This window comes from Maylandia zebra, linkage group LG15 (assembly GCF_041146795.1).
Source record: "Maylandia zebra isolate NMK-2024a linkage group LG15, Mzebra_GT3a, whole genome shotgun sequence".
Lineage (NCBI taxonomy): Eukaryota > Metazoa > Chordata > Actinopteri > Cichliformes > Cichlidae > Maylandia > Maylandia zebra.
In genome coordinates this window covers 12729196-12750644 of record NC_135181.1, presented here as the reverse complement: position 1 = coordinate 12750644, position 21449 = coordinate 12729196, and the positions used below count along the sequence as shown (strand labels likewise).

The window sequence follows — 21449 nt, the reverse complement described above, 5'->3', positions numbered from 1 at the left end:
GTCCATGGTGCTGAACTCTGATCATGTGACTGTCCTCTACGTTTCCGCCCCCCGCTCTTCTTTTCTTGTTTTAACAGCCCTTTTTTTTAAGCCACACAAACAAAACGGCTTGGGCTGCACTTTTAATTTACGCACGTAACAATACGTGACAGGTGACTGCGCCTTTTACTGAGGCCCCCGGATTGTTTACTCATCGCCATTTCGGGTGTGATAATAATAATAATAATGGACACCGACTACTCGTCCGGCCTGGAGAACCCTCTGTACAGCGAGCTCAAGTATTTCTGTAGGAAAATACGGGAGGCCTACAATGAGCTCAAAGAGGACCTGACACCTTATCGCGATGACCGCTTTTATAGGTAGGCGCCTCTAGCTTAAATATACACACATGCATGGTGGGTTTACTTTCATTGTGTACGTCTGCGTTTTAAATCAGAAATATCTTACATCTCTGTCGTGACGCCAGCCATCCGTCTTTTTTTCGTTTAAAAAAATGTTATACAGAACCAGTGGTTTTCTAAACCATAAGGCAGGAGAAATTCAAATAAATGGGGAAAACGGGAAAGGCTGAGTCCTTTGCCGACATACACTTAGAGCACATATGTTAGCTAAATCCGCAATTTAAACGCGGTACGATTTCTACCAAAGGCAACAAGTGCTACCCTGTAGAAATGTATTTCTTTAGATGTATTTTAATGTCGGTTAAAAGCCATATTTAATTGTACAAAAGCAAATGGTTGGTTGTATGATTCGTGAGAGATATAATTTTCATCACTCCGGTTGTTAGAAGTCAACGCTCGACATGCGATGTGTTCCCACTACGCCTGCGCGAAACTACAATCAGCCGTCACTTTGAAGATATTTAATCACACGCCTGAATAAAATAAGGCTCTGTTACCATAGATTAAATATATCGATGTAATGTACAACACTAAATTAATTTAGTGTATGTAACGCTTTGCATAGTGTTAAGGTACTAAACGTTAGTGAGCTGATAAACAAAGGAGGCAATGGGATGCTCCTTCACTCCCAGAAGCCTCCTTTTCACGACCCCTTTCCCCTGTCTGCTGCCGTCACGAGACTCCGCCCCTCCCATTCCATGACGTTGCATTCCAGTTGTCGTGGAGTGATGTTGATACGCGGATGTGGATTCACTGCGAAATTTTCACGGGTTTTCACTTGACCAACGTCGCTAACCGACAGAAATGGACATGTACGGGTAAGATTTGTCCAGCCGAGATCCTCGAAGTACTCCACTAGTACTTACAAGCACGAAAAGTAGCGTTAGAGGCACTGTGTGGCTCTGCTGGGATCAACCACTGCTAGCATGAAGTAGCATGGGAGCTAATCACTGTTGACATATCCGTCTCTGAACAGCCTCTGAGCTAACACCGAAACCACTAAGCAAATATTCACCACCAGGTTTCGTTCGTGCTACTTTCTTCGTGTGGATGTCTTACTTAGTGTGTGATAACCCCAGTGACTGTCTCCCCGTGACAGATTGGCTCCCATGCGGCTGTACACCCTATCTAAAAGACATTTTGTGCTAGTCTTCGTGGTCTTCCTGATGTGCTTCGGCCTCACAGTCTTCATAGGAATAACAGGTATGATGACAGTGATCATTCAAATGTAGACGTTAAAATAAACCAGCCATCGCCTATCTTTTCCTGTTTGAGGTTAGGTTAGGTTTCTGGGATGTTGCACTGATTTAACAAGTGTTTTATTTTGTAGGTCCAAGGATTATTGCTGAGCAGGAGCACAATGGTGACCAGTTCCTTGCAAAAAACGTTTCTGTTAAGGTGAGGCATTTGTTAGATAGAAGGATATGCATCGGCAGTTCTGCACTAAAATATTTGAGGACCGTTGTTGAAAAGTCAAGGAAATGCCCATTACTTTGAATTTGATGGAAAATGTTGATAAGAGAGTCACTGCTTGGAGAATTAGACTCCTTTTACACAACGCTTCTTAACAATATTGATATTGTTTTGCTGTGGTGAAACTTAAATGTCCCAAAGATAGACTGCAAAAATCTAGTTTTAGATATTTTCCCTAGTGTCTTTTTATTGTGCTATTTCATGCAGTCACGGAGAACTTGGTGATTCGCTTAAATTGGAATTTTAAAGGGATAGGATTAAATGGCTTATAAAGTGAAATGATTCATCCTCTCCACTCATAATTTCTCTTCTTGCTGCAGAGATGATCTTCTTAAGGCTTTGAGATTAACCATCAGTTGGTTTGCATTAACCAGGCTTTATTATTATTAATTATCATTAATTAATCAGATTTCACTCTACAAATTCACTTTACTGTGTTAGTATAGGTTATAATCTTTATTTGAAGAGCTCTTTAAAAATGTATGTCAGTGCAGCACCTTGATAAGAAGCACATTTTATTACATCACCTTAATGTTCATAGTTCAACTGTGTCTTTAACAGCGTGTCGTTGAAAGTTCACAACTTATCAGAAGGTTTTAGGGGTTCAATATCTTGCCCAAGGATACTTTAGCGAAGCATGTTATTGTTATGTTTGTTTATTACATTGTCATTGATTGTAGCAGTTTATTTTGTTTTATGTTGGTCTGAGAAAAGCGTTCTCATTTGAGCGTCCCCTTTTGTGAAATTTTTTAATAATTGAAGTTTGCTGATAATAGTAATAATAATAATAAATGTATAAACAGATTGTGCCTTTCTTTATGTGTTTTCAGACTGGGCCCTTTCATCTAGTTTCTTCTCCCCTGACCACCTACAATCAGCAGCTGTGGCTCACATGTGTGATGCAGGCTGAAAACAGCAAAAGTAAGAGACCACAGATTGAGCTTTTTACAGTTTTGTGTTGGGGTGGAGACAGCTTTCTCTTTTAGTATAATATGCGTAACACCACGTAACACTACTGTTATTTGTGCTGTCAGTGAGAGATTTCAAGCAGCCCTTTGAGATCAACGTTGAGTTGAAGGGAGTGATGCAGGATGCCAGCGTGATGCACATCAACAACGGGCGCATTAAGTCACGGATGCTGCACTGCGCGGCTGCTGTAAGTATCGGTCAGCCTGCTCTCACAGCAGTGTGTGTGTCAGAGAAGACAATTTTAGATGCACATTTAAGAAGTAGTGCAGATGGTTATTGAGCATGTGTTGTTTTGCTTTTTTCTTTTTGTCTCACCTCACAGAATTGCGATGAGATCATTGTACTGCATCTGGGCTACCTGAACTACACCCAGTACCAGGTTATGGTGAGCTTCAAAGGCCTTGAAAATATCACATATGACATCAAGGTTAAGTTTGTGGTAAGTTAAAAAGATCCCAGGTTTTTTTTGTTTGTTTGTTTGTTTTTTAAATTGCTCAAGGCCTCAAGTAACTCGCATGCTTTTGAACTCCTCTCTCTCTTGCTCCCCTGTTTTTCCCTCTTCAGTGGAAAACATATAATTCCACCTTCTCACAAGTGGAAATTTGGTTCCGGTTTGTCTTTGTGGTATTGACCTTCATGGTGACCGTAAGAACATGATAATTTTTTTTCCATTCAGTTTGATCTGCACATTCTGTCCTGTTATAGCACTTAAAACCAAAACCTTTTTCCAGATGGGATAACTAATGGTACTTTTTCCTGTTTGTGCCAGTGTATGTTTGCTCACTCACTGAGGAAATTTTCCATGAGAGACTGGGGGATAGAGCAGAAGTGGATGTCTATTCTTCTCCCTTTGTTGCTGCTCTACAATGGTAAGTTTCTCTTCTCACTTGAGGACACATTTTACCTGTCACTTACACACCTGGAGCCGATTGCACCAACTCAACAAACAAAAGCTGGAGTTTCCCAGGGCTGTCTTTTGTCTTCTATTCTGTTCATAATTTTGACAGACAGCGTTTCTACATGTGCCCAAGGGGAAGGAGGGGATCGATTTCAGTGGTCTTGCATCTTATCTCTACTTTTTTGTGGATGAGCTGGTCCTGTTGGCTTCATTGTGTGACAACCTCCACCTTGCACTGGGGCAGTTTGTAGCAGGGATGAGGATGAGGACCTGCAAGTCTTGAGGCTGTGGCTCTCAGCTAGATAGGGGTGGTGGGAGATTGATAGGTGGATTGGTGCATGAGTCTGCCGTGATGCAGTATATTATGGTGACAGTAGAGATGAGTGTGATCTACCGTTCTACCTACCCTCATGTATGGTTATGTATGGTCACATGCTGTGGGTATTCAAGTACAAGTGAGGGACATGAGAATTCTCAGAGTATTGTCTGGGCTCTTCCTTAGAGATAGGGTCAGGAGCTAAGTCATTTGAGAGGAGCTAAAGAAAGAAGAGCTGTTGGAGTGGCTGGACAGAGGGTGTAAAGTGCCCCCTCTGGATAAGTGGGAGAAAATGGATATAACTAAATTAAAATACATTTCCACTTACAAACATTATATCTGAGTTGTAGAGACTAGTTGCCATTTATATATATATTTTTTATTTATGCATGTGTATTTAAAGTTGTAGAGAGCTGACTCTTACAAACAGGTGATATGAAGCGTGGTGAACACGTCACCTGACACATTACAGAAACATAAATCATCCAATAAGAACATTTGGGTAATAATTTCTATAAGAAAACATACACCTCTCTGTGTACACACTCAACAGTTTGTTTGTTTTCATCGTTCAGATCCTTTCTTCCCGCTGTCATTCCTGGTGAACAGCTGGTTTCCAGGGACCTTGGACACCTTCTTTCAGGCACTGTTCCTGTGTGCTCTGCTGCTCTTCTGGCTTTGTGTTTATCACGGCATCAGAGTCCAGGTGGGTACAGTATTAATCTGCAGCTTCAGTGATTTCCTTCCATTTTTAGCACACCAACATGAATCTTTTATCTTGGTGTTTTGCTTCTGCAGGGTGAGAGGAAATTTCTGACTTTCTACCTGCCTAAGCTGGTTATCGTCGGTCTTCTGTGGCTGTCAGCAGTTACTCTGGGCATATGGCAAACGTAAGCACGACCTCCAGACAGAACCCAGCTCATTGAACTTGTGATTTATATGCATACCGAACAAGCAGACTAAGCTTTACTCCATCTGAATTTTCAGGGTTAATGAACTCCAAGATCCCACCTATCAGTACAAAGTGGATATAGCGAACTTTCAGGTAAGACTGTTACCGTTAGCACTTCTTTAAACAGCTTCTTATAAAGTGAAAGCTGAAGAAATTTCTTATCCAGTGTGTAATGTTTTATCTGTAATTTGTCATTTAAAAGACTAAAGTTTATAAATTTTTGTTCATTTTAATTTGATTAATGTCCTTATGGATAGATATTACATAGAAATAGCTTCAGGTCTACTTTCATTTATTTTGAGCCCTTTGTTATTTTTTTAAAGGGTATGAAAGTCTTCTTCCTGATTGTCGTCGCCCTCTACATCTTATACTTGATATTCCTGATTGTCAGAGCTTGTTCTGAACTTAAGAACATGCCTTACTCAGGTATCAGAGCACACCACAACTCTCAGCGTTCGATTCGACTTCAACTTTTAATGTAAAAGTGTTAACCAGCTGTCTCTTCTCGATCACCAGATCTCCGGCTCAAGTTTTTGACAGCGCTGACGTTTGTGGTTCTTATTATAAGGTATGTTCAACAAAGAGCAAACTTTTTTTTAAATGTTTTCACTATTTCTGTGTTTCTGATTAACCTCTCTTTCTCCCGCAGCATGGCTATTCTCTACCTGAGGTTTGGTGCTAAGGCTCTTCAAGACAACTTTGTTGCTGAATTGTCCACCCATTACCAGAACTATATCCTTTGACTTGTATTCATTTGTGCTCATTTTCATCACAACTTGGCATATTTATTGGTTCATGAGGTGGAGTGGGTTGTCCTCTAAGGCCAGTGGTTCAATTCCCGCGTCCTCTAGTCTACATGTTGAAGGATCCTTTGGCTAGATACTGAACCCTGATTTGAAAAACATGCTGGATGTGTGTGTGAATGAGGCTTGTAGTAAAGAAAGTACTATGAGTGTTCAAATAGTGCTATATAAGTACTAGTCCATTTGATCATCACTGTTCCTTAATTCAAAACATACCAGCTGAATTTTTGTCCTTCTATGGCCTGCTCAACTTTTACTTGTACACATTAGCATTTGTGTATTCTCCTTCGAAAAATGCACTTTATGGTGAGTTAGATAGAAGTTTCTTTGTTGCTCATTTATACCAGCACGCTTTTTTTTTTTAAATTCAAATTTTATGTTGAATTTCCCAGACTCCCAGTTGAAGGATAATCCAGCTTTCTCCATGCTAAATGACTCAGACGACGAAGTGATATACGGGTAGGTGTTTTATCTACTCGCCTTTCAAATCCTTTTTAATTGTGCAGAGTAAACTCAGTGTAAGCATACTAGACCCCCTGATATTTTTCTTGTTTTTTTTTCAGGAGTGATTATGAAGACATGCCTTTACAAAACGGGCGTGCGATCAAAGCAACTGCCAAGTACCAGGATGAGAGTGACAGTGACTGAGGTATCTCTGACTGTGTCCACGTTGGAAACTCTTGTGCACATGTACAAAAAGGATGCACATGAATTTATGTACTCCAAAGTGTACATAATTATATTTTTAAAACGGTTCATGTCTACTGAATGTACTGCTTTTGGATGGTGAGGTATGATGTAGCCACTCAGACTTTTTTTCTTAATTGAAAATAAGGGAAACAAACACTTTGTTTTAATCTATAAACCGCCTACCCTCACCTACCCATTGCCAGCCTTTTTTCTCAACTTGATGATTAAAATTATCAGGAAAAAGGACTCATATTAACCAGGGATGTTTCTGTGAAATCATCATTTCTTCATAATTTCTTTTTCCTTTAAAAAAAAAAAAAGCCTTGTATTAAACAACCGTTGTCTTTCTTGTGTTAATGCCATTTCTTTCCACTCTGGGAACAATGGGAAGTCACTTATCTGGTCAGAGCTGAGTGACATTTACAGGTAATGCTGCATCTGCTGCACATGAGATACAGTGTGGCTCGCTTGTCCTGACACGACATGTAAACAGGGAGTCTGCTGTCTTCAAGACGCTGAATACAGAGAGCCTTAAACTCGACCGCTGGTACCACTCACTATTTCTATTTTTGGCAAAGCAGCTATATGTAAATGCACTTTTCAAGAATTTTATTTATCTTGCCAAAAAAGTGATGACACTGTATTTTGTGACACATTGCATGTATTTTCTCACAGCAGTATAATGGACTACAGACCTATCATGTTAAATGTTTCTTTATCCCAGCATGTACAGTAGTTGTTGGATTGTTTTGAAGCAAACTTTTTTCCCCCAGCAGCTTTGCCCATATTTCCTTACAATGTGGGAAACTGTGCCATTTTTTTCAGTTGCCTAAAGCTGGAGGTCAAGTTGACAAATTGGCCAAAAAAATTTATTTCTCTTCTCTGTAAATATATATTTTAACCAAGATGGTGCCTTGTCTCTACATCACCCAATTTTCTTCTAAATGGGACTGCAATCTTAAGAATTGTAAGTGCTTCAAGATTAGTGTACATGTCTGATTCTTTTGGTGCAAGTGTAGCTTTTGTTAGTTTAAGGTGGTTAAACTGGGTGGTTTTTGGTGTTTAAAAAATACCTGCAATATTTGTTGCTTCAAAAGATAAAGCTTGTACATGTAGCAGTATCATGTCATGTTGTGTAAATAAAACTATGTACATAAGGCATATCTGTTTTAATAAATCTCTCTTAACACACAAGATGAACATATCAAAATCCCAAAACAAACAGCGGGAGTTCTCAAAAATGTGGACACAATCACTGGGTTTGGTGATGTAGGTTCAGATGGCGAGCCCGAATACACTGACAATGCAGTACACAGACTTGTTCTCCCATCTCACTGTACAGCTTCCTGTTGGGTATAACATTACATTATATCAGTAAGTAGCGGAGTTAAATTTATACATTCAAACAAAATAAGGGGTTAATTTTCTCACAGAAAACTAAAAATATAAATCATGAATCAGTTATTAAGATGATCAGTTCCTCTGTATTCATCTTTACTGTTCTGAGCCCTGATTAAGCCTCTACATCAGGGGAGTCAAACTTAATTTAGATCTGAATTTGTCTTTTAATTAGCAAATCATGTGCAAAACATGATTAACAGCCTGAGATATCAGTTGTTCAGTTCTGTTTTAGTTCAAAAGTTTTAGTATTAGGACATGATAAAAATAACTGGGTCCTTAGCAGCTTCTAAAATGATGTAAATACAAGTTCAGATGAAGAACAACTGATGTGCTTCTCCATGGTATTACTGGAATTTGTCCTCCTCAACATTGTAATAACGAAACTGCCCAAACCTGCTCGGGCAGAGATTTGGGCATCACACTTGCTGATCATTGCAGTTGCTGATGATCAGTTAATGAAGTGTATTTGATTATTATACTATTGATACTATTACACTCTCTTAAAGCATAAATAAATGTATGCAGCAAATATGTACTTAGTATTTTACATTCTCCTGTTGCACTTGCGCTTAGTTTTTATTAAATCACTGTATTGCTGTTCATCTGAGGTTGTACTGAAATACAATCTAAACAGTCACACGCACAGTCTGGGACGCAAATCCTTTCATTGATAAACCAATAACTTAAAAAAAGAACACATTCTACATGAGAAATACACAAGTGTTTTTGTCTTTACCATCGGTAGAGTTGTCCCAGAAGCATGTGCTGGCTGTTTGCATACCTGCTCCATTTTTCTGCATGATGACACAGGTTACTAACAGAACAAGAGAAGATAATAAGATTAAAAAAAAATTCCTTTGTTGTAGCAGAGAAACATAAATTGCACATTATTTTATAGCACTTAGAAGTATAAAATAAGTCCATAAAATAAAATTCAGCATGAAATAATACTAATTTGAAATAAAAATAAAATGCATACAATAAAGTCAAATGTGTTAAAAAAAATCCAGATAAAACTGAATTAGAAATCCAGTAAAAACATATATATTGTTTTTAACGTCCACTGAAAACCACAAGAGACACAAGGTGGTTATTTCACGGGTAGGAGTCCACATACAAATATATTTGAAAGGCTTTCCCAGCTTGCTGAGCTGACTGAGGCACTGCTCCACTATACTGGTGGTCCACTGGTTCACTCGGTTGTGCTGGTAGGCATTTCCTCCTATGGTTGCTTCCACCGACTATACAGACATTTTTTTAATCATTAAAAAAAACAAAGTAATCAACACAGTAATCAAACAGCTTACAATAAGTCTTATACAGCTATTATTATTTTTAGAAGGTAATAAAATTAAGACTTTTAATAAAGGTTTTCCTCAAGGAGTGAATATGGTAGGGCAAATTAGTGGAGTACTGTATAACTGTTCAGCTAGAGACATTGCCTAGCAACCGCTACCGTGCCCTTAGCAACCGGTCATTCCTACACACAAATTTGAAAGCCAAGGCCCGACAGAACCTAAACTCGAGCTTTTTGGGGGTGAAACTAAAAATACCAACACTGCCAAGGGTTGTTTTTAAAAAAACAACTTTTTTTTTTTTTTTTACCTCTTTTATGATTGTGCTCACGTCTTCAACGACGAACCCAGCCTGTTGAATGAAAAAAGCGCCGTTAAAGCTAGCAAGGCGACACAGCCTTCTAACCACACTTTCAGGGAAACGTAGTCTGCACGCGAATTCAAAGTATGTGACAGGAAAAACGTGCAACAACAACTAGTTTCTATGAACAAACCCACCTCTTCTTCTATCTGATAGTCCATGGCTTCGGCCTCCCGGAGCAACCTAGATATATCACTTCCGGTAGGTTTCCTTCACAATAAATGCGTATCGAGAAGAGAGAAAATTGTACAGGGAGTTATCAACAGGCGTTAATTCATCAGAAAACACAAGTATTTACAGAAATAATATCAAAGAAAGAAAGAAAAAAACCAAACATTTTTTATAAAAATGATGAAAAATGACATTATTATTATTATTATTATTATTATTATTATTATTATTATTAATTTTCATGATGCTTCAAGTCCATTTCTGGATGGGAGCATGTGTTACTCTAAAACCTTTTCATACCGTTCAGCGGTAATCGTACCCACAAATACATTTTCCTTGTGGCACGATATAATGGGAAAATAAACAGGTTATGCAACGGTATAAGGAAGAAAAGTTGGAAGCACGTCCTTTTGATTTTAAAGGCAGCAACAAGTCTCAAAAACGTTGGAACAAGGGCAAGGAAAGGCTGAAAAAGCAAGTGGTACTAAAGAGGAATATCTGGAGGAACATTTTACAACTAATGAGGTTAAGTGACAGGTCAGTAAAATGACTGATTATTGTGTTAACTTTACATAAACTGCTTTTGCAAACTTGTTTTCTATAGTTTTCCTATAGTTAATCCTACTTTTTTTGTTTGTTTGTTTTTTGTGTGTTTTCTAACCTAAGGGTGTTTTGCTAACTGTTAAACAAGCTAAAGTGTAAAAAATGTATTCGCTTTTCTTTTGTTTGTTTGTCATGTTTTTTTTTTAAAATAGCACTGGGGTTAGTTCGTTAAAGTAATACAAATGCAGAAAAGATAAACCAAGACTTTCAACCTCCAGCTGCAAGTTTTCTCAGACTTGGCCAACTTCACCCTTCTCAGAAATAGCCAGGAAAGCCATTACCCTGTCAGGCTTTGGGAAGAGTCATTTCACACCAAAGTTACAAAAATGCAGAAATAATTGTAATTTATTTAAGCTAGTTTTGTATGTCCACTTCCATGGTTAGAAACTGCTGCAAATCCAGTGTCAGTACTCTACAGTAGATTACTGTGGTCTAGAGTAGACTTTGTGCAGTTTTCTGTCTGTACACCTGAGGGCGGAAGTGTGTCTTTGTGTAACCTTAAACAATCATAGACGTGTTTATTTGATTTTTGTCGTTTCATTTCAACGCACGATACTGGTATTATAATTCTTTCATCTTGTAATTATCATATTATGAAAACAATTATAACGCCAAGAAAGTTATAAAAATGAATTGAAGACGCTCCGTCTCAACGACCGCTGATTGGACTGCAGGCGACCACGTGATTTTGAATCTCATTAACCGGCATGCGCTGACCGGCGTTTCAGAAACTAAAGTGTCGTCATATATGTGGCGCCGTTTAAAAACTGAAACATGCCGACCATAGTTATATTGTGATGTTTCGGAGGTAAAACGTCAGTAAAACATCGACCTGTCCTCTACCATTTGTTAGAAGGCGACTGTGTTCTTCATTGTAACCATGAGTTAGAGTTGCAGTAAGCAGAATGAGTCGTTTCTGTCGTGCGATATGTGGGTATCGCTTCTCGGCCTTTTGGCTAAGATCAAGTGTAGTATCTGTTCTTATCAGTTTAATATCTGATACGTCCCCTACCCGGGGACCATATATTAAATTGATTTTTGGAGCAGGGAGATGGAATAGGGGCTTGCTCCGTCCACTCCACGCATCGACCTGGTATTGCAGTATTTCTAGGAACGGTGCACCCCCTGAAGCTGTGAAAAACAAATGGCATTTGACTCAACAGTTTGTGCAAAGAAATTTCTTATACGCTAGATATATGCGTGCGTCTGCATATCTGGACATTGTCTTCGTGTAATCTTCCAAGGTTAGTCAAACTGAAATGTTGCGACTTAATATTTGTGAATGACTTACATTTAACTATTACCAGAATTACTAAATCCTGCCACTTGGACTGACACGTGGCTGGACACACACTTTCTATGGGAAATCAAAAAAATATGTCGTTTTCAACTGCAGTTACACTATTCTGGCTCCAATCCTGCAGTTACCTCTGTTGTCCACTAGAGACCAATAGAAGTCTTTAAAAACCGGAGGCTGCCATCTACAAGGACTCATGTTGATTATAGGTTTAACTCTTCTCTTTCTCTACATACTGCAGCTTTCTGTCCTCTGTGGCTGTAAATTACATCGTTTGAAAAAAAAAACACCACACAATTTTTTCTTGGCTTTTTAGCTAAAATCACCTGTATTGTCTGTTGTTTCCATTTGTGGATGGTTAATAGTGCAGAAGATTGTTTTTCTGTTTTCAGGATTACATGAAAACATTTCGGAACAGATCATTTTTGTATATAATAAATCTTAGGATAGTATTGGTTTTGATGATTTATAAAACAGCTGTGTGCCGTAGCCCTGGTAGTGTGGATCCTTAGTGTGTAAAGAGTAGATACCTCATGTAATATGTGTGAATGAAAATCCATGGACTTTATAAGAGTCCTCCATTTATGGCTATGATCCTAACAAACAAGATTAATACGTTTCTTTCTCCTACCAATCTTCCTGTTTCCTAAAGGAACACGCATGCACAATATATATGCACCAGGATGGCCGAGTGGTTAAGGCGTTGGACTTAAGCTCCAATGAGCGCATGCTCTCGTAGGTTCAAACCCCACTCCTGGTATAATTTGGAGCCTCATGACTGGTAAACTGAAATGTATCTATGGGAGCAACAATGATCAATAGGAGTTTTTAGGAATTTGCTGTGAGCAATATCCCCCCACCCAGTCACCCCCAAAAAAGCTGGGATGAAAGACAAATGAGAGGTCTGTGCCAAGGTCGCCCCCTCTCAGTCTTACTGTACATGTTATATGTAGAACCGTTGGCTTGTGCAATTAGGGAAAGCCCAGACATAACAGGAATACAGTTACCGGGAGGAGAAACATTAAAAATTTAACAGTATGTAATTATCATATTATGAAAACAATTATAACGCCAAGAAAGTTATAAAAATGAATTGAAGACGCTCCGTCTCAACGACCGCTGATTGGACTGCAGGCGACCACGTGATTTTGAATCTCATTAACCGGCATGAGCTGACCGGCGTTTCAGAAACTAAAGTGTCGTCATATATGTGGCGCCGTTTAAAAACTGAAACATGCCGACCATAGTTATATTGTGATGTTTCGGAGGTAAAACGTCAGTAAAACATCGACCTGTCCTCTACCATTTGTTAGAAGGCGACTGTGTTCTTCATTGTAACCATGAGTTAGAGTTGCAGTAAGCAGAATGAGTCGTTTCTGTCGTGCCATATGTGGGTATCGCTTCTTGGCCTTTTGGCTAAGATCAAGTGTAGTATCTGTTCTTATCAGTTTAATATCTGATACGTCCCCTACCCGGGGACCATATATTAAATTGATTTTTGGAGCAGGGAGATGGAATAGGGGCTTGCTCCGTCCACTCCACGCATCGACCTGGTATTGCAGTATTTCTAGGAACGGTGCACCCCCTCAAGCTGTGAAAAACAAATGGCATTTGACTCAACAGTTTGTGCAAAGAAATTTCTTATACGCTAGATATATGCGTGCGTCTGCATATCTGGACATTGTCTTCGTGTAATCTTCCAAGGTTAGTCAGACTGAAATCTTGCGACTTAATATTTGTGAATGACTTACATTTAACTATTACCAGAATTACTAAATCCTGCCACTTGGACTGACACGTGGCTGGACACACACTTTCTATGGGAAATCAAAAAAATATGTCGTTTTCAACTGCAGTTACACTATTCTGGCTCCAATCCTGCAGTTACCTCTGTTGTCCACTAGAGACCAATAGAAGTCTTTAAAAACCGGAGGCTGCCATCTACAAGGACTCATGTTGATTATAGGTTTAACTCTTCTCTTTCTCTACATACTGCAGCTTTCTGTCCTCTGTGGCTGTAAATTACATCGTTTGAAAAAAAAAACCACACACAATTTTTTCTTGGCTTTTTAGCTAAAATCACCTGTATTGTCTGTTGTTTCCATTTGTGGATGGTTAATAGTGCAGAAGATTGTTTTTCTGTTTTCAGGATTACATGAAAACATTTTGGAACAGATCATTTTTGTATATAATAAATCTTAGGATAGTATTGGTTTTGATGATTTATAAAACAGCTGTGTGCCGTAGCCCTGGTAGTGTGGATCCTTAGTGTGTAAAGAGTAGATACCTCATGTAATATGTGTGAATGAAAATCCATGGACTTTATAAGAGTCCTCCATTTATGGCTATGATCCTAACAAACAAGATTAATACGTTTCTTTCTCCTACCAATCTTCCTGTTTCCTAAAGGAACACGCATGCACAATATATATGCACCAGGATGCAGTGGCGTGTCTAGAAAATTTTTGTTGGGGGGGCCAGGTAGGGGCACAGATTTGGAGAAGGGTGGCAGATGTAATTGGCAGATAATGTTAAAAACAATTCTACCAACCGTTCACCATAATTCAATAACCCTGTAAACCTAATAACCGTAACCTTATTAGAATGAGATTTTAACCACTACGGTGCAAAGTGTTTAGATACTGTGTTGATTAAGTACAAGAGATACAATCAGTCAGTGTTTATTCAGCATTCAAGGACATCAATATTTGCATAGTATTTTTACTGACATGTAGTGCACATGTGTTTTGGGCAAAAACATTTTTGAATATTAAAATACGAACATTTTTAACATACAATTGGCAAATTAGCCAATTCCAATGCAAAACCAATGCCTGTTAAAAAAAAAAAAGAAGATAATCTTCTCACAAACTGGTGTTTGATTTTGAAACAGGAAAAAAGTGGAGAAACAACTGAAAAGACTAACATTTGAATAAAACCTGAAAGCAAGTAAATACTTTATATGCTGCCTTACTTTGGTAATATTGAGAACAACACTGGCTGATGATGAAATGCAGTCAGCTGGCATGGTGACACTGCCAGTATTAACCTGCAGGGCTGGACTGGGACAAAAAATTGGGCATTTTCACTACAGATTGGCCCACCAGGTATTAAAGCCATAAAGCCTTTGAATGAAAACAAATGCTGTTGTGACAGTGATGTACAGTCTTTTTGGTATATGTATGATTTCCATACATTTTACGTCAGATAAAAACTTTCTTCACAAGATTCAGATAATTATTTAATAAAAGCTAGATATTTTAAATGAGAATAAAAAAGAAAAGTATTTCTTTGTGCCCACCTTTCCCTGTTAATGCCCTACCTGGCCCCCTGGCAACACTTTGCTAGACCCGCCCCTGCACAGTTACCAGCTGTCAGCTACATAAAAAAAGGATCCTGGTGTTATTTATCTCTCAGAAACAGTTCATAACTTCAACTCATTCCTGTCACCTAAAAGGTAAACCTGTTTCTCCATCACCTGTTCAGCTCTGATGATTCAGTAAGGACATCTCCTGGTTTCATCTTCATGTTTCCCTCTCACCACATATCCAAACCGACATCATGACCAGCAGCTTTACAGCTTTACAGCTGTGGCTCCAGCAAACATTCTAACTAAATAAATTCTAACAACAGCTGATCAAGCTTAAACGTGCTGCTGCTATTTAGCGCGACATCTGCTGGTTTCCTCTTTCTGGCTCAAAGTGGGTGATAAACAAACAAGAGAGACGATCAGCTGATCATTGATCAGTTTCATGATTGAAGTAGCAACAGGAGAGAGAGGAGAGATAATGAGAGGAGAAGAGGCAGCTGTGCAGCGTAAAGACAGAATAACTCCAGTTTTGTGTCTTTTTCCATCCTAGCTGAAGTCCGGGACAAACTGCGTCTCTTCTCAGCTCAATACCAAACGCGTAATATTTTCTCTGAATGAGGGACCATTCCATTTTTTAAGGAGCTGTTGGCAACTCTACTAACTAACCTTATGAATAAAATAAAGTTCACTATCAGTAACATCATAGCAACCGAACATCTGTATAAACTTGTCATGCTAGCTCACACAGTATGAGGTATTGTAACTGACTGTAAAAAGTCAGCACAACGAAAATAAACTCCACCTAAACTTGGCTTATATCTGACCCAGATAGACTGCAGGTCATAACTTCTTACCTGAAGTTCAGTTCACCTGACACTCGGACTGGTGGCCGCCTCGGGGCTCTCCTCCTGCTTCCCCTTCCCTCATCCACCTGCTGGCCTCTGTGGAAGCCCTGCCATAGCCACCACCAAACAACTGAGTTATTTTTACACATCGACCTGCATCTTATAACTCATAACTCTTATGTTAAGTGGGGGAACTTGCACAATCGGTGGCTAACTAAATACTTTTTTGCCCCACTGTACACTCACTGGCCAAATTTTTGTTAGATACACCTGTTGAGCTGCTCATTAGGTCAAATACCTAATCAGCCTATCACATAGCAGCAGCTCAGTGCATTTAGGCATGTATACATTAATAAGATGACCTGCTGAAGGTCAAAGGGGATTTAAATGACTTTGAACATGCATTGTTGTTTGTGTCGGACAGGCTTGTCTGAGTATTTCAGAAACTGTACAACCATCTAACCGGTTTATAGAAAATGGTCTGAAATGGAGGAAATCTCCTGTGAGCAGCACTTCTCTGGGAAAAAATCACTTGTTGGTGCCAAAGATCAAAAGCGGAATGAGCAGATTACTTACAGCTGTAAGGAAAGCAACATGAACTCAAATACCCACTTACTTCAACCAAGTTATCAAGAAGAGCACCGCTGAAAGCACAATACGTTGAACCTCGAAGCTGATGGCCTAGTGTCACCTGCTGGATAGAGGTGAAAACACAAAGCAAACAATGTCTCTTTCATCTGTTTCACAGCATGCACGGGAACTGGAAACTCGCCAAAGGGAGGCAGAGGAGAGAGAGCGGAGGAAGCAGAGGGAGGTGCAGCTGGAACTGGAAAGACAGCTGAAAGAGGCTGTGATGGTAAAAAAAAAAGTTTTCCACTTGACACCAATTATGTACAGAGTCTTTTCTCCTTGACTTTGATCTTTGAGAACTCCAGCAAAATGTTGACTGTCATTATAAAATTCACACCTAGTCTTTAATGATTTGGAAAATGGTTATGACAGTCCAGGAAAAGGTAATTCAGGAATAGGTCAGTTTATACCGCTCTGTTGGTGCATCTGTTTATGTAGCTGTGTGTGTGTGTGTGTGTGCATAGATAAAAGACAGCATGCAGGCTGAGATGCAGGTGAAGGAAAAGGAGGCTGAACAACAGAAGAAGAGGATCAGGGAGCTGGAGCTGACACAGCAGCAGCTGGAAGTTGCCCTTAATATGGAGATCCAGGCTCGGCTGGAGGAGGAGAGGGCCAGACTGGAGCTTGAGCGGTAACAATGGATTTCTAACTCTTATTATGGCCCTTTATTATTTTATTTGTGATGGAGATCTGAGATATCCATGAGAAGTATTAACATTTTCAGTTGCTTCTTCCCTTTTTCCCCTCCTTCAGGTTGCTGCAGGCTGAAGATGAAAAGAGGAAACATTTCCAGCTCCTCCAGGAGCAGCAACGTACAATGCAAAACCTCAGCCCCATACAGGAGCTGTCAGATGGCAGTCCCGATGAGGACACCCCCTCAGCCCTCAACTCTGCCTCTCAGGAGCTCCAGGATCTGCAGGCATCTCGCCAAAGAAGTCACCAGCGTCTGGAGGTGAACAAGTTTGTTTTGACTGGCTTTGTGAGCAGCATCTTATTTAGTGCTCTTCTAAAACAACACTGATGAAGATGCCTGCATGATTTTTGTTTCCAGGAGGTTCAGGAGAGGCTGAGGAATGCCAGTCAACAGGTACGGCACTGGAACATCCAGCTGAACCGACTGATGACCCCCATTACTCCTGCAGGTGCGGTATTCACTTTGCCTCTTTGCAGCACAGACTTCTGGAACAGAGTGTTAGTATAGTTAATAACAGTGTAGACCAGGGGTGTCAAACTCAAATACACAGTGGGCCAAAATTCAAAACTGGATCAAAGTCGCGGGCTAACTTTAATATTTATTGAAATATATTTATTCCTCCAGATATAAGAATGAATCTTTTCTTATGGACTCAAACACATTTTGCTGAAAAACTGAATATGGAACAAGCAAAGCTTAATACTAAACAATATATATTAGCTGTATAATACCAGTAGGCCAGCTCTAATAGTAATTTGGTATGGCTTCGCGGGCCAAATGTAATTAGGTTGCGGGCCAAATTTGGCCAGAGTTTGACACCTATGGTGTAGACCATATAATCTGTCAGATAATTGCATTAAAATGCTACAAAAGGCACCTACCCCCAAACATGTCAAGAGATTCATTCAGTGACTTGAATGAAAGAATCTGACTCACCTCAAGTTAATTAAAATTAAAAATAAATCTTATTATGATTTAAACACGGAAATCTTAAAACGAAAAATAACCGCATGCACAGTTGTTACAGGCTGCAAACATGTTTTATACTGCTTTGAAGTCTGGGACAGCATCATAAGAGGCATAACTGATCTCACCATAGTCCCATGAAGACTCAAGATGAGTGTTTTCACGACTGCCATCTTGGTGTTTTGAAATCAGGCATGATGAATGAAGGGAAGAACTGTCTGTTAAGGTTCTCAGTCGTTCAGGTCATCGTAGTCTAAGGAGCTTGGAAAGAAAAGCATCTGGACTTCTTTAAGTTTCTTGAAGAGCATTTCACCTCTCATTCAAGAAGCTTCTTCAGTTCTCTGAAGAAATTCTGAACTGAAGAAGCTTCTCAGATGAGAAGTGAAACATCTTCAAGAAACTTAAAGAAGTCCAGATGCTTTTCTTTCCAAGCTCCTTAGACTGTAGTTAAACTTCACACACTGGACTTGTCAGTCACACATCCTTCGCCAGTAGGCATTCCCAGAATGATCTTTCCCCTTCTGACGCTTAGAATGACCAAATATGTGCAAAATGGACAATTCCACATGCCACCATGTCAGTCTTTTATTAAATATGACATGAAACAAATGACTGAGCCATTAAATTTGTCACAAAGGTGTTCACCTAATTCCAGGCAAATGGAATAGACTTCTATGGGACCATAAGTCTTTTTGCACTTTGACATTTGTTTTACTTTTCAGATCTGTAACCTATAACTTTTATACTGTATGTGTTTTGATCATAGGAGTCTACGGGGACTTACTTACTTTTAGCACGTTTAGCAGTTGATGTTAGCTTCTTTTTTCAGTACTGGAGCTTCCTGCTCATTGAAGACTTTTCTAAAAGGAAATGCTTAATCCAAAATGGCGTTTTAAGGGCTTGGATTAATGTCAATTTCAGCAAATATTCTTTCTTATGTTAAAAGAACATGGATCTCTGTCAGTGATAACTTCTGACTTTATAACTCAAATTTTAAGAGAGAGCTTCACTGCTAAGCTCTCATCTGTGTGGGTGTCACGGTTCGCTTGAGGACTCACACGCAGGACTCAGAGGCACAGTCTGTATTTATTACAGTTCCACCAGGTGTATATACAAACAGTGCAGGGGATAGTGCTATATACAAAGCGGTGACAGGGAAAAGGCTCTGGGGAAATCCAGGTAGGGAAAAGACACTTGCTCCTCTTCTGACTCTCTCTCCAAACACCGCTCGGGGGATGCAGAGTCGGGTCCAGGGGATCTATGTACAGAAGGAAACACACGTTAGAGGTTTTGCACAGGGAAGCAAAAGAGAACTTGCTCAGAGCCGGGCTGCACTGACGCGAGTCACACACAACGATCCAGTGATGAGTAGAAGCCACTCCCTGGCTTAAATGCTGGCTGCACTGATGAGGCCCAGGTGTTTCCTCCTCAGAGGGGCGTGGGCCGAGGGCGTGAACCCACCATGAGTTCCGCCCTGGCGAGAGAGAGAGAGAGAACACTACTAGTCAGCGGCCTGCTGATCCCCTGGCCGTGACAGTGGGGTTCAAATCCCTTATTCAGATTAAGATTTTATGTGACATTACATTGGCAAAAATTAAATTTACTTGAATAATGTGAGTATTGGAGTAAGTACTTGAGTAGTTTTTGAATAACTTTAATTTTGTAGTGTGCATATTTTATGAATAATGATGTTTCAATACTTTAATCTACTGAATAAGTAAGAATTAGACTTAATAATCTTTTTACTTTAAAAAGGGAAATTGTGTACAATCTTTTATTCTCCAAAATGCACATAATAAAAATGTTTTGGGGAATGTATATGCTTTTTAAAAACCAATTGCTTCTTACTTGATGCATGCTATAACTTTCAGCAAAACTGAACTAAAATTTGTTAACAAGCTTACCAAATAAGAAATGTTTTGTGAATTTTCTTTGCAGAGCGACTGGAAAGCCGGCTGTTATCAAAGCCCACATGCCCTAAAAAGGAGGACGCGCTGGCCAGTAATGAGTTCATCACTAAGTTTAAGATAAGAGTTGATCAGAATAGAGGCGATGATGAAAGTCTGGAGCATCAGTTGGAGGCTGCCAACCTGTCTGATGAATCGTTCGAGGCCCAGACAGAAGTCAACGGACAAATATGATCACAGACATTTTAAAAACGCGAGTTGAGAGTTAAGGGGGAAAATATTGTAATAAGTATATATTTGAATTGCACACTAAGATATAAAGTGATGGCAGCGAGCACAGTGTTGCAGGATTTAATTAAAAACACATCTGACTAAGACCAACTGAAATTTAGAGTTGTGTATAATAAAGTTTATTCATGATTAATAAAACAAATCTGTAATAATTTTCTTTCTCTTTTGTCCATCTGAATCTCGCTACAGCTTAAATAAAAGAAAAGAATGTGTTTTGAATATATTAAACTATTCTCTCTTTTTCTTTCTTTCTTTTTTTCTTGGTGGGTTTTCTTTTGCAATCAAACGCAACATTATACAATTATATAGTATAGTAAGAAATATCCTTTAACTTAATTTAGTATTTGTTTTTTCATTTTTGTTTTTATTGTTTCCCCTTCAGTTTTGTGCTCATAACATGTTCTAATCTGACATATTATGCAGTAAATTATTTTTGCAATAACTTAACAGGCCATTGTGGGAGCCAACATTCACTTATCAAAGACATATTTGTATATTCTGTGGGCTGCTTTATGGTTGTGTCATTTAGAAACATAAGCCACAACAGACTTCCACTGGAGAGTACTTAAAAATGTATTTTTATGTAAAGATATTTTAATAACTACTATATTAAGGGAGAACCTATTGTTACATGGATTAATTGTACAAACTGTAGAGAAATAAGTTTAAGCGTGCAACTTTTTATTCATTTTTAACTGTATTAATGTTTTTATGTTAATACAGCCGCCTCATATCTGTTTCCTCAGTGTTTTTTAAACCATGTACTCCATCTATGAGTAAGAACATGAATAAATTCCTTTCCAAATTTGTAGTTCTTTTTTCCAACACACAGATGCAGGTATTCTTTTGCACCAAGGCGTTAAAGAAATGCTAAGAAAAAATGAAAATACTACGTTGCAACCTGTGTGTGTGTGTGTTTATATATCTGTATCTATATAGATATAGATATATATGTGTATTCGTACCCTTTTTTCATCATCTAGTTTCCTGTGCCAGATCTTCTACTGATCCACTGAGGCAGACATGTAAAAAACATGAACTAAAGCATATTTCTGTATATAAACAGGACTTTAAATCTTTATCAACAGCTACTTTAGAGGAAATTCTTCAATAAACTGCAACCAAAGGCTCAACTCAGAGGACAAAACCCAACCTGTTATAAATAGTGTGACACCA

General features: G+C 39.0%; 3 protein-coding genes and 3 non-coding genes across 7 annotated transcripts; 5 read left to right on the top strand and 1 right to left on the bottom strand.

Moving 5' to 3' along the window:
• The first annotated feature begins 41 nt into the window (after positions 1-41).
• tmem181 (transmembrane protein 181) lies at positions 42-7663 on the top strand. 2 transcript variants are annotated; one of them, XM_012923994.5, is made up of 17 exons: positions 42-359; positions 1501-1604; positions 1732-1799; positions 2705-2795; positions 2909-3030; positions 3166-3282; positions 3408-3488; positions 3613-3712; positions 4633-4763; positions 4856-4947; positions 5045-5102; positions 5333-5435; positions 5526-5577; positions 5659-5741; positions 6029-6118; positions 6205-6271; positions 6376-7663. In XM_012923994.5, the coding sequence occupies exons 1-17, from the start codon at positions 226-228 to the stop codon at positions 6458-6460; spliced, it is 1578 nt and encodes a 525-aa protein (XP_012779448.1). In that variant the 5' UTR covers positions 42-225; the 3' UTR covers positions 6461-7663. The 2 variants fall into 2 exon arrangements, with proteins under 2 accessions (XP_012779448.1, XP_012779449.1); XM_012923995.4 differs by lacking the exon at positions 42-359 and adding an exon at positions 1064-1219.
• Positions 7657-9826, bottom strand: dynlt1b (dynein light chain Tctex-type 1b). The gene is made up of 5 exons (XM_004568816.3): positions 9697-9826; positions 9509-9550; positions 9021-9144; positions 8640-8717; positions 7657-7848 (listed from the first exon to the last, which is right to left on the bottom strand). The coding sequence occupies exons 1-5, from the start codon at positions 9718-9720 to the stop codon at positions 7778-7780; spliced, it is 339 nt and encodes a 112-aa protein (XP_004568873.1). The 5' UTR covers positions 9721-9826; the 3' UTR covers positions 7657-7777.
• Positions 9572-21084, top strand: LOC143412618 (uncharacterized). The gene is made up of 6 exons (XM_076873919.1): positions 9572-9760; positions 16534-16641; positions 16880-17046; positions 17169-17367; positions 17467-17557; positions 20014-21084. The coding sequence occupies exons 1-6, from the start codon at positions 9719-9721 to the stop codon at positions 20214-20216; spliced, it is 810 nt and encodes a 269-aa protein (XP_076730034.1). The 5' UTR covers positions 9572-9718; the 3' UTR covers positions 20217-21084.
• On the top strand, positions 11270-11460 carry LOC111500361 (U2 spliceosomal RNA). Its single transcript, XR_002721063.3, has one exon. It is a non-coding gene; the product is annotated as a U2 spliceosomal RNA (small nuclear RNA).
• On the top strand, positions 12308-12390 carry trnal-uaa (transfer RNA leucine (anticodon UAA)). The gene has a single exon. It is a non-coding gene; the product is annotated as a tRNA-Leu (tRNA).
• Positions 13027-13217, top strand: LOC143412850 (U2 spliceosomal RNA). Its single transcript, XR_013093372.1, has one exon. It is a non-coding gene; the product is annotated as a U2 spliceosomal RNA (small nuclear RNA).
• Positions 21085-21449: the final 365 nt, after the last annotated feature.